The sequence below is a fragment of the Plecotus auritus genome (genome assembly GCF_963455305.1).
Source record: "Plecotus auritus genome assembly, chromosome: 9".
NCBI lineage: Eukaryota > Metazoa > Chordata > Mammalia > Chiroptera > Vespertilionidae > Plecotus > Plecotus auritus.
Genome location: NC_137783.1, coordinates 44,812,453 through 44,828,772, shown reverse-complemented (window position 1 = coordinate 44,828,772; position 16,320 = coordinate 44,812,453). Strand labels below are relative to the sequence as shown.

Genomic DNA, 16,320 nt, shown 5'->3' with positions numbered 1-16,320 from the left:
GGGAAACAACCTTCACAGTGTTCTAAGTCACAAAGGTAGGGCTGGTAGACGTTGTCAACAGTTTGACTTATCCCTATGTTGTATTTTCTTACATATCATGGTAATGAAATGCATGTTAATAGTGAACTACTCCTGAGTTTTTAAGATGGATGTTAAGCCAATTCTTTGCCTTCACCAATGTAACTCAATCATAAGGTTGCAAGTGACCTTTTGCCTACCTACAAAATGGGATTATATAATTACATTTACAGATCAAAAACCTGATTTCAGTCATCCAAAAGATTGCTGTTCACTGCTATAGCCATGACTCTTGGGAAAGATTTTAAAATCCTAAGATTGGCAAAAAGGGCTGCAGATTTCTAACATGTAATCCTAAGCTTTCTTCCATCCTTGCTGCAACATAGCTAGATAAGGAGGTCTACCATGGCATTCTCATATTGGTCTGAGATTCCTTCCTAGTACAGAGTCCTTCCAAACAGGATTTTGTATTTGTCTCAAAGACTTGGTACCATTAAGACTGAAAGTCAAGATAGGACTGATGTATTCCTTTGGGAAAAAGCCTCCAGAAAACAAGGTCTCCCCAATACTGAGCACCGAATACAAATATACCAGAATAGCTACTTAGATTCCAAAGAGTTCCAGAGGACTATGATTTTGGTCTCGGAATTAACTGCTATAAATGGTGTTTTACAAATCTAAACTCTGCCCTTAACAAAGCCCTTTTAATACTCAAAAAAGAACCAGGGCTGCTTTGTTTCCATCAAATGTTTATTAATACTTATAGACTACAGTAACAAGAACGCAGGCGGCTTTTACTTTCTAGGAAAATTACAGGGGGAAAAGGGACATTTATCATTTTAAAAGTGCCTATACTACGTCAAGAAAGAATTCTCAATGCGCTCTCTAATGATTAGTGTGCAGAAATTTAAGATTTGTTGCCCAAATCTCAATCTAAAATTTATATATTAAGAAAATCATGTAAGAATGTAAACTGGCACAACCACTGTGGAAACCTGTTGGGCAGTATACCTATGACCCAGAAATTTATTTATGTTTACCAAAAGACACGTTCAAGAATGCATCAGCATGGCTCTGGCTGGTGTAACTCAGTGGCCGAGTGTCGGCCTGCACACTGAAGGGTCACAGTTTGATTCCTGGTCAAGGGCATGTACCTGGGTTGCAGATTCATTCCCTGGCCTCTTTGGGACAGCTGTGGGAGACAACCAATGTCTCTCTCACATCGATGTTTCTCTCTCTCCCTCTCTCTCGCCTTCTTTCTCTCTTTCTCTCTGTCTCTCTCTCTCTCGCCCCCTTCTAAAAATAAATCAATAGAAAAAATATCCTTGGGTGAGGATTAACATACATACATATATATGCATCAGTGTCACTCATAATAGCCAAACACTAGAAACATAAATATTCATGAACCATAGAATAAAGAAATTAAGATATTTCATATACTGTAAAACTACATTGCAGTAATTTTTAAAACTATTGGTACATAAAAGCATGGCTGAATCTCACAGACAAAATGTTAAGCAAAAAGGACATTCACAAAAATATACCTATTGTATGTTTCCATTTATGAAAAGTTCAAAAATCAGCAAAACTAACCATAGTGAGGATGATAACCTTTGGTGGGTTAGCAACTGAGTGGGCTATGAGGGGCTTGCTGGGATGCTGGATATTTTTCAGTCTTGATCTGGCCAGTGAGAACAGTGTATCCATGTGCAAATATTTACTGATCTGTACAATTAAGATTTGTGTCCTTTACTATATGAAAGTTATGCCTCAAAAAAGAAAATGCTACATTCTTTTTTAAACTAAAAATGATTTATTCAATTCATGGGATAGTAAGACACATAAATAACAGTTCACCTGAATAGGCTAGAACTGTTCTGCAGTTTCTGCCTGTACATAAGGCAAGTCATTCATTCATCAACATTTACAGTTTGTCTATTTCAGGACAAAAAACTCATGTAGTTATATTACATTAAGTCAAAGAGCATCATTAGATAAAAAAAAAAAACACTTGCTAGGTAAGATGTAACAATTTCAAACTTGTATGAAGCTAGTAACAAAATCACAAAATATATACAATAAAATTTTGTAGAACTACACGGAGAAGTAGATAAATAATTGATAAGGCATAAGACTTGAAGAGGACCCACAAATCCAGAAATCCAAATAGTCAATATTTAAAAGGAAACATTAGTAATCAGGGAAATGCATATGGACATCAATCAGATTTCATTCCTACCAAATTGGCAAAATATGCAAAGCCCTATAAATATCAGGTTTGTCAAGCTGTACAGGAACAAGAACTCCGATATGCTATTGCTAGGACCATAAGTTATATCAACCTCTTTAGAAAAATTTGGCATTATCTAGTGAAGTTAAGGATATACATTTCTTACAATCCAATAATTCTACTCCAAGAATTAATCCCAGAAAAATCTCTGTGATCACTTGCCACATACAAAAAAGTTCATAATGGCAATGTTCAAAAAAGCCCCAAATTGGAACAATCAAGATATCTATCATCAGTGAAATGGAAAAATAAACTGTGGTAGTCATACAGTGAAATACTATACAGCAATGAAAATGAATGAACTAAACTACATGCAACAACATATATGTATCTCACAAATATTGAACAACACAGGAAAATGAAGAATACCTATAAATACATTTATGCCCTAGCTGGTTTTGCTCAGTGGACTGAGCGTCAGCCTGCGGACTGAAGGATCCCGGGTTCGATTCCAGTCAAGGGAACATGCCCAGGCTGTGGGCTTGATCCCCAGTAGGGGGCGTGCAGGAGGCAGCCAATCAATGATTCTCTCTCATCATTGATGTGTCCATCTCTCTCTCCCTCTCCCTTCCTTTCTGAAATCAATAAAAATATATTTAAAAAAATAAATACATTTATATCAAGTTGAAAAATAAAACTAAACTTTGGGTTGAATACATAGGCGGTAACACATGTAAAGAAGAAAAAAGAAAAGAAAAAAAAAAAACAGCAAGGGAATAATTATCCCCTAAATCAGGACAATAGTTATCCCTAGAGGGGAAAGAAGGATAGGGCAGGTAGGATTGGGGGTAAATATTCTAGTTTTTAACTTGGGTGGTAGAAAGATTATTATCTTCTTCATTATTCTTTAAAATGTAGTTATGTGCTTCATACACTTTCTGTATGTATAATAAATTTCACATGAAAACATTTTAGTTAAAAGTGGGACAAGGCCTTCTTTCCTCTTCTTGCTGAATGAAGCAGAAACCTGATAGCTTCAGCTTAAAGCAGCTAGCCTGGACCAGGAGGGGATGCATTATAAGTGACAGAATTTCCTCAAAGACCTAGGAATGGCCATATCCATCAGGAACTGACTACTCTGGATTTCTCTTACTTTAGAGAAAAATATTTCTACTTTTTAAAGATATCTAGATTTTAAAAATATCTAGATTTTTCTTTTATATACAGCCAAACTAATACATTCAGTGATCTGGATAAATAAAATCTTTCCAACAATTAAAGCGGTCCCACAATGGAAAGAACTCCCTGAGAAAGTATTCCACACCCACTCCTGGCAGGGCACTGGAGAAGGGATTCCTACACAGTAAGAGAAGCTGGGCTGCAGGATTCCTAAAGGTCTGTCAAGCCATTAAGATTCTAAGGCTACTACTGGAACAAGCAGCTCTGGGCTTGCCAAAGCTGTGGCAACACTTTGCCTCTGAATCTGTCCTTCTGTTATCAGTGAGAACATTCCTTTTCTATAATATTCCAGACTCTGCTCAGATACTGCCTTCTAGCTGTGCCTTTCGGAGCTAATGTGACCTTGTTTCTAGCATGCTGGGTAACCTCCCTTTGCTCTTCCAGATGCTTCTTCTCCAGCTCCGCTATGTATGTGCCTTACAGGGCTGCCCTGTGTGAACTGAATCACTCACGTTCTCTTATTCTCTGGTTTCCAATTGAGTTTGACTAAGGAGAGTCTCTGGCAGGAGTTCAGAGGGTGGTAAATGAAAGAGTTTGAGGTATTTATTCCTCTTAATTCCCTCCTGCTAGGCCACTGGTTGGCAGTGGCTACATTCCTACAGGTTACCTTCTCCTTCAGCTTAGCTCTCTCAAGGTTTCAGAAACTACTCCCCTTCCTGGCTCCTTCAGGACTAAGAGTAATAATGGCTCTTACCCTGAGTTGTTTCATCATCCCTGTTGGTCTTCTTTAACCCTGCCCAGCTCTGTAAATAGTCCCTTCATCTCCTCAATCACACTGTGGGAGTGTGCCAAGAGATAACTGATATACCCAACGAACTACTTTCTGCCTTCCCAGAGGGCTCCTATTGCCCCTTAACAAATAGCATGGTTTCTCTCTCAGTAATAGGATTTTGTATGTTTCCACACATGAACTGATTCACTACAAACAATTCCCTATGGAATTTTCTTAATCCCAGGCTGATTCTCAATTCTGCCACCAATGTGTACAAAGTGTATGTAATATTACATTGTACAAAGACTAATTAAGAAGGTAATGTTACTAAAAATTCCTGACACACAGACTGCAAAGCTAAGCCAAATACTGGGATTTGAGGGTTTCTCTATTTATAACTCCCCCTTCCTTTAAAGGCTGCAGAAATTATCATACTTGTTATTATAGTTTTGCTTTATTTTAAACATTCAAACAATGCCAAATACAGTGCTCATCCTACAATGGCCACTCAAATTATCAACAAAATTTTGAATAACATACCAATCCCAATGAATCTCCCCTTTCTTCTAGACCAGTGGTCGGCAAACCGCGGCTCACGAGCCACATGCGGCTCTTTGGCCCCTTGAGTGTGGCTCTTCCACAAAATACCACAGCCTGGGCGAGTCTATTTTGAAGAAGTGGTGTTAGAAGAAGTTTAAGTTTAAAAAATTTGGCTCTCAAAAGAAATTTCAATCGTTGTACTCTTGATATTTGGCTCTGTTGACTAATGAGTTTGCCGACCACTGTTCTAGACAATCCTACAAATAAGACACTGGATTAGAAATGAGCTTTTTGTGCCGATCTTTCAATTTATTGCTTAAAGCCCAATTGAGATTCAGAAAGAAAGCATCCCTGAAAAAGATCCAAGGGTGAAAGATAAAGCTCTAAGATCTGGAAAGATTCTATTTTTGAACCTGAAAAACAAAACTAAGACAGGCTTACAGTTTTGTAAAAAAAAGTGCTGCAGCCCTGGCCAGGTTGCTCAGTTGGTTGGAATGTTGCCCCATATACCAGAGGGTTGTGGGTTCGATTCCTCATTGGGATGCCTAGACAACTGATCAATGTTTCTCTCTCACATCAATGTTTCTCTCTCTCCTCTCTCTCTCTCTCTCTCTCTCTCTCTCTCTCTCTCTCTCTCTTTCTCCCTCTCTCTCTCTCTCAAAATCAATAAACATATCCTCAGATGAGGATAAAATAAATACTTTCTTTTAAGAAAGTGCTGCAGAAATATTGCAAAAGAAAGAATTTCTTAAGAATGTGCCTCTGACCCTGGCCGGTGTGACTCAGTGGACAGAGCGTCAGCCCTCCCACAGAAGGGTCTCAGGTTCAATACCCAAAGGCACGTACCTGGGTTACAGGTTCAATCCCCGCCCCAGTCAGGGCACATGGAGGCAACCAATTGATAGGTCTCTCTCACATCGATGTTTCTCTCCTTCCCCTCCCTCCCTCCCTTCCACTGTCTCTAAAAATCAATAGGGGAGGAAAGAACGAAGGATATTCCTCTGCTGCAGAAGACCATGCTGTACACTCTCCAATATATATTCCAAAGCAGCAGGGCTTGATCCATGGGCAAAATAACCCCAAGTAACACTATAGCAGACCCATTATACACACAAAAAAACCTCATTCTACCTGGAATGACCCACATTAATGCCTGGGCTGCAAATACTGTTAAGAACCCTAGACCAGAGTTTCTGCCACCTGGGCACTACTGACATTTTAGGCCATATAATTCTTGGTTGTGGGACACTGTGTGCATAGTAGGGTTTTTAATTGCATCCCTGACTCTAGCACTTCTCAAGTGTGACAATCAAAAATGTTTCCAGACACTGCCAAATGATCCTGGAGGGCAAAATCACCCTGGGTTGAGAACCTCAGCCCTAGACAAACAATTTTCATTCAAACCCAACCATGGAACAAATGGTAACCTTGATTTACCCATCTGGACAGGAAAAAGAGAAAAGCCACCTAAGGAGTAGGCTGAGCTTCTTCTTAAAAGTATTTGGCAACTTGTAACCCTAGCTTAGGGAGAAGGAGAATAGGGATGAAAAGAATGGTTGCCAAAGTGAAGAAAGATTGCTAAAAACTGCCTGACTTGAATTCCCTCCGAAAGTATCACAATTCTCCGATGAATCCTACTCACTCATTTCATTCTCTCTGAGACATAGGTGGAAAGTAGTACAGCCCGTAACATATCATATAGGAGCAAATGGAAAAAGGCAAGCAAATGACCCTAACCAAATGAGGGCAAAATTAAGGACTGACAGCCCAAGCTTCTTATTCTGGAATACAAGGTTTGCCTTATATAGACTCCAGTTGATCTTCAAGTTTTATTACCATAGCATACTGTCCACATATGTGGTTTTTAATCTTATCAAACCCAATGACCTCTTTTTATAACAAATATTTTATAATGCCCCTTTATTATTCTAAAATGAAACTCAAAGATTATAACATTATACTTATAGGCATAACTTTTTAAATTTCAACATAATGCCTCAACTGCAATGTAAAAGAAAATAAACAGGAATATTTGTATAATAAAACACATATTTTCAGACAAGACTATTCTAAAAGACACACTCATGGGCAGACACATACCCATTTCCAATGTGCCCGCTTGAGGGTGGGGCTATCCCACCCCTTCTGTTCTACACAAACCCTCTCCCATCAGTCACAAAGTCTAACAATCTCTCTCCCTTATGGTATGACCCAGAGGCAGCCTTATAAAGTAAGTAAGAGGGAAGGATCTCAAGTCAGATCGACTGTGGTAAAAATGTAGCTCCACCACTTCACTGCTGATAGTCTAGCTAAGTCTAGTGTTTCACCTGTAAAAGGAGGATGCCAGCATATTTTCCAAAGGGATTTTGTGAACATTAAATGAGTATGTAGAGTATCTATTTCTGCACATAACATGGAATACATGCTCAATAAATATTATCTGGTAGACTTACATTACTATTCCTGAATTCACCCTGTATTATGTTTTAGCTTATGCCCATCTTATTCCCCCAGCAGAAAAGATCGATGACTGACTACCCACTTACCAGAGATTCTAAAAAAGGATTCATTGCACAACATAAGAAGTTGCATCATATGACTTCTATGATTGTTTCTGAGTTTCTACAATATGCTGCCCTGCACTGAGTTTACTTTTTATTACCTGGGATCCTTTCTTCCCAGTTAGAGGGCCAAGAATATGTCTTACACATCATACAAAGTAGCTAGAGAAACACCTTGAACTCAGATCACGGCAGTTTAGTGGCCCCATTGAAAACCCAACCTGGTTCTTTACAGTTTAGCTTCAAATAGCACAGTTTAGGCAAGGAAAAAAATGACAACTTTTCCAGTGAAAGTTCCTCAACCGACATGTATGGTATCTTAGGAAAATGATGAACCTCAAGGACCTATTGTTATCCATGTGAATTCTTTACACCAACAAGCAAAGCAACACCCCTAAACATTCTAGATTATCAACTGAGGAAGTGAGAATGGCAACAGCTACAGAAATACTTCAATACAAAACAAATTCCAAAGCTAATATTCTGAATAAAAGCACTCACTGCTCAGACTTTTAAAGGGAACACAAAGGCCCAAGAAGTAATAAGCACATCTCTGGGCAAGGGAATATATCCTACTTACACATAGAAATCTTAATTTACATAAACACACTGAGGAAAAACAGAAATTGCCAACTGTTAAAAATTGTTCTCCATTAACCCTTCAAGGTGCTAACAGTTGCTATCCCTGAACGGCAGAATTTGGGGGAGGAGGGTTGCTTCTTTTTGCTTATTTATAATAGTTTCCATTTTTTCTAACATATTGCTTATATAATAAGCATTTGAAATTAAAATTATAATCAGACTATTTATTATCTACTGACAATCCATAAGATTTGAGGCAAGAGCAGGATCTGTAGATAAACCAAGTATTTATCTAAAATCATCATTGTTCCCAATCGCAAACCAGAACTTCGTTTCCCTATGTCCCGCCGACCTTACAGGTTTTGCCACTACATCAAGTCAGCACCAGGTAGGAGAAAACCTCACTATTACTTTTTGCCCATTTCCCAGTGACAGCCACCACCTCCCTGCGATGGTGAGATGAAGAGAGGGAAAGGAATTGCTTCTAAATCCATGATTTTGCACAGAGACATCAAACTCAGTGAGGTGACTTGTTAAACATTAAATGCAGACATTTTTCCTATGTAGCTATTTGAAAGTTCTGGGTTCCCACAATTCTCCCACTAAAGAGCCTATATGGAATCATAACTGTTCAAGAATAAAACGTCATTTTGGTGAACACTCATGTGTCAATGCTAGTCTTGTTTGGTGAGAAAACAGCACAGGAAGAGGAAAATGCAGCCTCTTCCACAGCAGGTATATACCTCAACCCAACAAAACACTTAAATTCAAACTGATTCAATTCAACAAGCATTTGTTAAGCACTTACTACTGCGGAGCACCATGACAGGTGTTTATTTATTTCCATAAAAATAAGACGTATCAGCCTTCTGAAGAATGATAACTGTAGTCCGGGAGACCATCACTTCTAAACTAATATGACAGACCCAGACATAATGCAACAGAAGTTTTAAAATTGCTCTGGTAATATGGGAAGGGAATGATTAAAATCAACTACAAGAATTTTGAAAAAGATTCTTCTTCATGTATATTAAATATATAGTCATGTATTTAATTCAGTTATTTATCCACCTTAATCATTAAGCCCAAACTAAAGGTGGCAGAAATGATCAGCTACCAAAAGCAAGCACCAGAGGTGAAATCTACATACTCAGATCCCTTGGACTAAAAATAAAACTTAAGGGACAAGTGCCTTATAACAAGGATGTTCGGGAAACACTCACCAACATGAAAACGTCCGCACTGGGCATCTTCCTCTTCCAGCCCCGCTCTCAGCGCCTCTCCTCTGCAAAGGGGAACCAGGTCTGTTTACTTCTAAAGCTTTTAACTATCACGTCGACCCGCCTAGATTAGCCAGAGCAGTCAAGAAATGGTTCTCTCCCTCCTTTGAGAGCTCGGATTTCACTCCCAGATATCACACTCCACCCCCAGCACCCCAAACCAGCGAATCAGAACCTCGCTGGCACTAGGCTTCCCTCCGACAGCCGACCAGACTCCCGATCCAGCCTCCCACCACAAAGCAATGCCCCCAGGTAGGTACCAGGGGCACCGCCCAGCCCGCCCCCAACCAAGGCCCGGAACCCAGAAGCCCAGCCCATTCAACCTAACCCCGCGGGGAATCGGACGCTAAAGGCTGCCCAGTCCCAGGGTCCAGCCTCCGCTGGACTCTCTCTTTAAGAAACAGGCAGGCCTCGCTCTCTTCATCCCTCCCTCCCCAAAACCCTTCCCTCCCGTGCAGAGGAGCAAATCCTTCCTGCCCCAACCCACTCCTACCCCTCCACGGGAGTGGAGTTTCAGATCCTCGCCCTCTCGGCCCTGGCGCCCTCTCCCACCCACTCGCAAACCTGCCCTCACTCAGGGTCCAGACTCGGGGGTAGGCGTCACCCCCTTCCGCCCGAACCCGAGCCCGCCCTCATCGGCTAGCGCCCCTCAGTCTCCACGGGCCCTCCCTCCTCTCTGTACTCCTCCTACCCAAAACCCCCCAAGTATGGACCCTACTGTCTCCTCCCCGGCCGGGACCCGCCTCCCACTCAGTCCCTCTTCCCCTACCCCCATCCAAAGCCCACCTTCCCGAACCGGACTAACCTCCTTCCTCCGGCGCCGCGGCGGCCTGTCTCCCTCCTCAGCCCGGAACCAGCTTCCCGCCTTCTTCCCTCGGATACCGGCGCCCACCAGGGTCCTCTTCGTCGCGGGATAGACTTGTGAGAGGCGAAGCTCGAGCTCCCCCTGCCGCCGCCGCCGCCGCCGCCGCCGAGATTAGAGGGCCGGCCGGCCGCCCCTCCCCTCCCCTCCCCTCTCCTCCCCTCCCCTCCCCTCCCCGCCCGGAAGTGGCTCCTCGGCCGGGCGTGCGCGGCCCCGCTGCACCCGCGCGCACGCCTCCCCGGGGACCCACGGCGCGTGCGCGGCGCCTGCTGACTCGGCCGCCGGCCGCCTGGCTCGTGTGCGAAGGTTGAACCTCTCTCTCCAGGCTCCAGCTTCTCCCTCTGGCCACATGTGGTCACTTGTAGCCCTCGAGAGAGTTGGCCTGTAGAGCACTATAAACTGATCTAAATAAACGACCCAAAATGGGGCCCTGGAGGAGGTCTTTCAATTTGCCCCTGTCTTTTACCTTCATCAAGGTCAGTGATAAAAGGGACATGAAAACTCCCTTAATGGAATTACCATCATCATCATCCCCTCCCCCACGGAAATAGAGACAGACTACAAGTTGTGGAGAAAGGAGGAGTTTTGCTTTACCCTCAAGGTTCTTTCTGCTGGTCTTATAATCAAATACACATGAGACAGAGTAGCAAGAGAAAATGACCAGATTTAATTACATTCAGATGTGGGGAACCCAGCATGAGACCCCTAAGTACCTGAGAGGTTCAGGGACAGAAACAAAATGAGATACAGATGTGACATTCTGAGCTAAGGGTAAAGTAAGGCACCTTGGGGCTTCAGAAGGTAACTGCAGGGAGAGCACATGCTCAATAATAAATAGGTCATAAAAAGTGATTTCTGGTGATAACTCTTATCATGAGCCAGGCCCCCTAATTTAAATTCTTCTAAATATTAAAGGGGGGGATGGGAGAAGGGACATGTTTCTCTTGAGCCTACGGGTCTGGGTTGCTTTTAGCTCAAAATAATCCTCATACCACAAGCACGTCTTGGGGTGACTCATTCTGAAACCCCCCCCCCCCACACACACACACACACACAAGCTGTTGGGCAAAAATGCTACCAATACTACTTTATTTTTGTGAGCATTATTGGGAACCATCTAAAAAGTTAAAGTGCCCATCAGGATCACTAAGGTCATGCTTCATTTCCAAACAAAATTTAAAATAAGTTTTTCATGACTTGCCCATGTTGTCATGATAGTAATTCAGAGGCAGAAGGCAGCATAGTTACATGTAACTGGTCAGTGATCTGCATACTGTATTTTTTCAATAAATTTTTTTAAATGATACCAAGAAGGAATCTTGAAATCTTAATAAAAATGGCACTAACAAGGGCACCAATTCCATCCCCTTGCAAAATGTTCTGACACTAATTTAGGGTGTCACCATCACTATTACCATTATTCTTATCAAGGATGAAATTCCTTGTTATCACAGTTTCCCTTCCCTGCACACCCCCTCAGTACTTTCCAATTTCCCAGCCAGAATGGTTAAAACTCCAAAGGAGTCAAGCAGTTTATCTCTGGGCTTCCTCACCCTCACCTCCACACCATCAAAAGTCTCAGACATCTCTATCATCCAGAGCCCCTGAATCAGGCTCTGACATTCCATGTTCTTATTTCTCTTGCTGCGGTTCCTCCATAGACATGCATTCTCAGTGTTGAAGGGTCAGAAAATGTTCTGGGGCCTCCTGCCAATGCTTATTCATCAAGAGTTGCTTTGAGATTCCAGGCATGCCCTCCCCCCCCCTCACCTTCTCCCACCCCTTTGCTTTATTCCTTTTTCAGACCTGGGACCTGCTCTCCCTAGTCTCCTTCCTGGCTGCTACCTCCCACCCTCTAATCTAGAATCTCTGTGCCAGCTGACTGGAGAAGAGGGTCTAACTCTGATTCCTCCCTGCACCTCTGCAGCACGGCCACTGCTCCTAACACTGGGTAGGCAGTCTGTTGATTCTTCCAGATGAACAAACCAAATCAACCATACTGACTAATCCTTGCTGTTATGGACAGAATATTTCCCTCAAAAATTCATATGTTGAGGCCCTAACCCCCAATGTGATAGTGGGGCCTTTAATTAGAGTTAGATGAGTTTATGAAGATAGTGCTCTCATAAAGGAATTATTGTTCTTACAAATAAAAGGACGAGACACTGGAGTGTTCTCTCTCTCTATCTCACCCCCCATGTACACACACACACACACACACACACACACACACACACACAAGGTCATGTGAACACACAATGAAATGATTGCCCTTTTCAAGTTAGGAAGAGGGCCCTTACCAAACCCAATCTTCCAGCACCTTGATCTTGTATTTATCAGGCTGCAGAATTGTGATAAATAATTGTCTGTTGTTTAAGCCACTCAGGCTATGGTATTTTATTATAGTGGCCCAAGCTGACTAAGACACTTATTTTGCCAAGAACTATGCTAGGCACCTTTACATCTAAGTCCCTATATATGTCCTAACCTGCCCAGATCAGGTGACTCTTATCATCATCACTCAACGTGTAAACAAGGCACTAAGGCCCAGAGAAGGTGCTGGTAAATGATCATCCCAAAGACACACAGAGTTTGGATGGAAAAATAAGAATTCAGGTTTTGTTCAGAGAACCAAAAATGTGCTTGTTGGTTATTTAGAATCAAAGAATGTTAAAAACAGAGGGGCCTTCACCTATTTGCCAGCTCAGCCACATAATATAGGCATAAAGAAACGGTGGTCCAGAAGGGAACATGACTGCTGACAGCTCTTGGCAGAGCCCAGAGGCCATGTGTGTACGCATGCACGTGTATGTTATCAGGGCACTCTGCTCCTCAAGCCAACACTCCCTCTGATTGCAGAATAACATCAGGAGTTATAAGAGAAGCAGCCAGAACAAGGGATTCATAAGGGCTGAGGGGGGAAACTTCAGCCTTCACAGGGGAATCAAATTGTACCAAAATGGAACAAAATCCCCGCGGACTATGTCTTACATGTCCTAACTGTATTGGTGAGCCCTTGGGAGAAAGCAAGAGAGAAGAGAGCAAAGGGAATATAAATAAAAGAGAGAATTATAATTCAGAGAGAAGAGGAATGTGAAAAAGCTAGAGTGTTGACTAAGGAGGGGGCACATGTCAGACATCCTTCCTCTCTTATCTCCAGTACTCACACAGTAGGGGCTTCAGGAGGCCTATGAAGAAGGGGCTTAGCTGGCTGAAGGGAGGCAGAGGTGGGGCTGCCTGGGGCTTCCATACAGAATGTCATTTCCAGTGAGCAGCCTGGCATCACCTAGGAGCTTGTTAGAAATACAGGGTCTCAGAGCCCCACTCCAGACCTACTGAGTCTGAATCACATTTTAACAAGATCCCCAGATGCTATATATGCACGTTAAAGTCTGACAACTACTTCCCTGGACATCCTGGTTGCAGGGAAAGCACTGTGTTTTTATGAAGATTGCATGTTTATTTGAGATTATTTAAGTCGGCTGATGACAAAAAAGTATGGGGAGTGAGGAGAAGAACTTATGACACCAAGTTGGCCTTTGGTGTCATCATGGTGCCTCTCAGGATAAAAGATTGGGAGGGGTTGGAAATGCCTATGGGAACCAGTGAGGGACTGAAATCCCTATTGAAGACAGAGGGCTTAGGGTGGAGGGGAGTGTGGAAGATGGTCTGGGATTTTTTTCCCCCCATGTGGTTTCTTTAATTTAGCCTGAAAGTTCTCACAGCAGTAATTGTATCTACCAATTGGTCAAATAATTCATGTCAGCAATTCTGATTCTGCTAAATGGCAGTTCTCTGGGGCCTAGTTAGTGACATCCCTCCCCACCACCCCATGCATGAGCACGTATGCCCCCACTCTAAAAAGCCAGAGCGCACTACCCATGCTTCCATTCCTATCCCTGACATCCTTCACTCAACTGAGAACCTTCGTGGAAGTTCAGCTCAAGGCAGGGCTGTGAGCAGATCTTAGTGGGTTTGCAGCTTCTCAATCCCTCCTAGAAAGGAATGGCCCACAGGAAAGTCCCCTTCAGGCCTCACGGAGGCTAGAATGCCCTGCCCAAAGAGTCAGGAAACCAGCCAGCAGAAGCAGGCTGGGTTGATCACAATAGATGGCCACCGGGGAAAGGAGAAGCTAAGGGCCAGCCAAATGTGGGAGCACCCACAACAAGGCGTGTGTGCCCTGAGGTTGCCACCTGGGATGAATGGAAAGGTGAAGTGATTCACAGAGGTGCTTGTCCCAGGTGCCAACTCAGTCAAAAGTCAGAAAGGCCAAGACCTCAGGGAATCAAGGGTTATTTCCCAAGGAAGCCCCACCTTTCCCAAGGAAGCCCCCCTATTGCTATCCAGGCTGTACAGTCACTCCTAGCAAAGATCAAAAGCAGAGCCACCACTTATCAAAAACCAAATAGATACAAAGGTTTGGGGGCAGAAGGAAACTGACTAGGACCTACAATGACAAAGCAGCTTTGAAGGCAGGTAAACAGGCTTCCACCCTGAGAACACCATGTAACCTCAGGCAAGTAGTTTAATTCTCAGAGCCTGGGCTTCCTCTGTTGTGAAATAAGTGCTAACAGCATTTACCCTAGGACCTTGGCGGCAATTGCAGGATATGGATACGTGTACACAACACAGGTTCTGACCCACAACAGGCATTCAAGAACTCCTACTCTAACCCCCTCCTCACATGTCTAAGGGAGTTCAGATAAGACACCAAGCTGGGCTCTGTGACCTACTCACCCAAGCCCAGCCCTCTCACCTTGTTGCTCTAGGTCTGGTTTCATTCCCCATCGGGATCTGATTCTGACAAGTTGATTCATCCTGCCAGCCAGTCCCCTTCTCCAACTAAGGCACCCTAAGCCTTTTTGAGGCTTACCTGAGAGCTACAGGTCTACTGGTTTCCTGCAAGGTTTGGTGTTTGTAGATCAATAAAGTCCCAAACAAATTGGACTCAACACTCCATTATGGCAGTTACAAAATATATTTCTTATAAATAGGGAATGTACTACTTACACATATAATTCTTTACAAGGTAATAGAATGTCTAACTTTAAAAGTAAAAGCCAGGATAATAAAATCATACATGAAGTTGGAAAATGCATGGAGTTACAATGGATAAGAAATCTACTTCTTGTGTGTAAACTGAAATGGAGTTTTCAGCTCATGTAACTATGAACTGACCTTTCACCTACATGAATGTTCTGGCAGGATGTTCAGAAGACATGCAGAATCCAGGACAATTCTTCGTTGTGAGGGCCTGTCCTTGTGATGTCTGTATTACAAGACGCTAGCCTGCGTCCCTGAATGCCAAAGGAGCTACCCCCTTCATTTTCACAATTAAAACTTAGTACTTTTTCAGGATGCCTCCTAGGGAGCTGAACTGCCCCACTGAGACCTGCTCTTATAGACTGATGATAGGAATGCACTCTAGTACAAGACTCATTTACTACTCATAGCTGAATATCTCTCAAGCTAGAAGGGACTTAAGCATCATCCAAGCCCATGCTTCCCATTTAGCACTGAGCATCAGAATCTCCAAGGACCTGTTCCAAGTCCACGTGTCAGGGCTCTCCTGCAGACCTAATGAATGAGAAATGGAACCCACACATCTGTATTTGGAGCAACCCAAGATTAGGGATGCTAAATTCCATATCCATTCTCATTGATTTCTATGCTTTAGTCCCACATAGTATAGACTGAACCAGGAATTCCTGACATTCCAGCCCCAGAAGCCCAGGCCCAGAAAATATAGTGAAACCTATGGGTTCTTGTGCTGGCTTTGGGACTCATGTGCTCGGTGGCTTTGGATGCACTCTTTACCCTCTCTGGGTTTCAATTTCCTCGCCTCAAAATTGGGTAGAGAGGGGAAGTTGCTCTCCAGCTCTACCAATTTAGAATTCTCTATGACCCCCTTGGGTTGTACCTCCCAGAAGCCTCTGCTTGGACACCCCACCTTTTTGTCTATAGGTTCCCAGGAAGGGCCCTCAATCATGCGATTATTTGGTTGGAGAAAGTGTCATCCTGGTTCTGTTTGGAAGATGAGTAATGTTGCTAGAATGCCCTGGGAGGTCAGGCCCCCTGGCTCCCTCTCCCACTAGTGCTGACACAGATGGGATGCAATAAGGAGGCACAATGTAATATAAGTCCTGAGTAAACAGAGGACCAAGGGGGTAATTATGAACATTGGCCCATGGCTACGCCTTGTCTGGCCCTGCAGAACTGGTTTCCCGGGCTGACACTCAGACGGGCTGAGCATTGGACAGCTGAGCACACCTTTATCCTGAGCTCAGAGGTCA

The 16,320-nt window shown here is 43.2% G+C and overlaps 1 protein-coding gene across 2 annotated transcripts in view; it reads right to left on the bottom strand.

The window, feature by feature from the left end:
• SGPL1 (sphingosine-1-phosphate lyase 1) overlaps positions 1-10,143 on the bottom strand; it is a 62,143-nt gene extending 52,000 nt beyond the window's left edge. Inside the window, exons 1-2 of one of the 2 annotated variants that reach the window (XM_080642980.1) lie at positions 9,971-10,143; positions 9,109-9,170 (exon numbers count right to left, since the gene is read on the bottom strand). In XM_080642980.1, the coding sequence (XP_080499106.1) occupies positions 9,109-9,135 (27 nt within the window). In that variant the 5' untranslated portion in view covers positions 9,136-9,170; positions 9,971-10,143. Of the gene's footprint in view, positions 1-9,108; positions 9,289-9,970 lie in introns of those variants that run through there. The other variant, XM_080642981.1, reaches the window with a different exon arrangement.
• Positions 10,144-16,320: the final 6,177 nt, after the last annotated feature.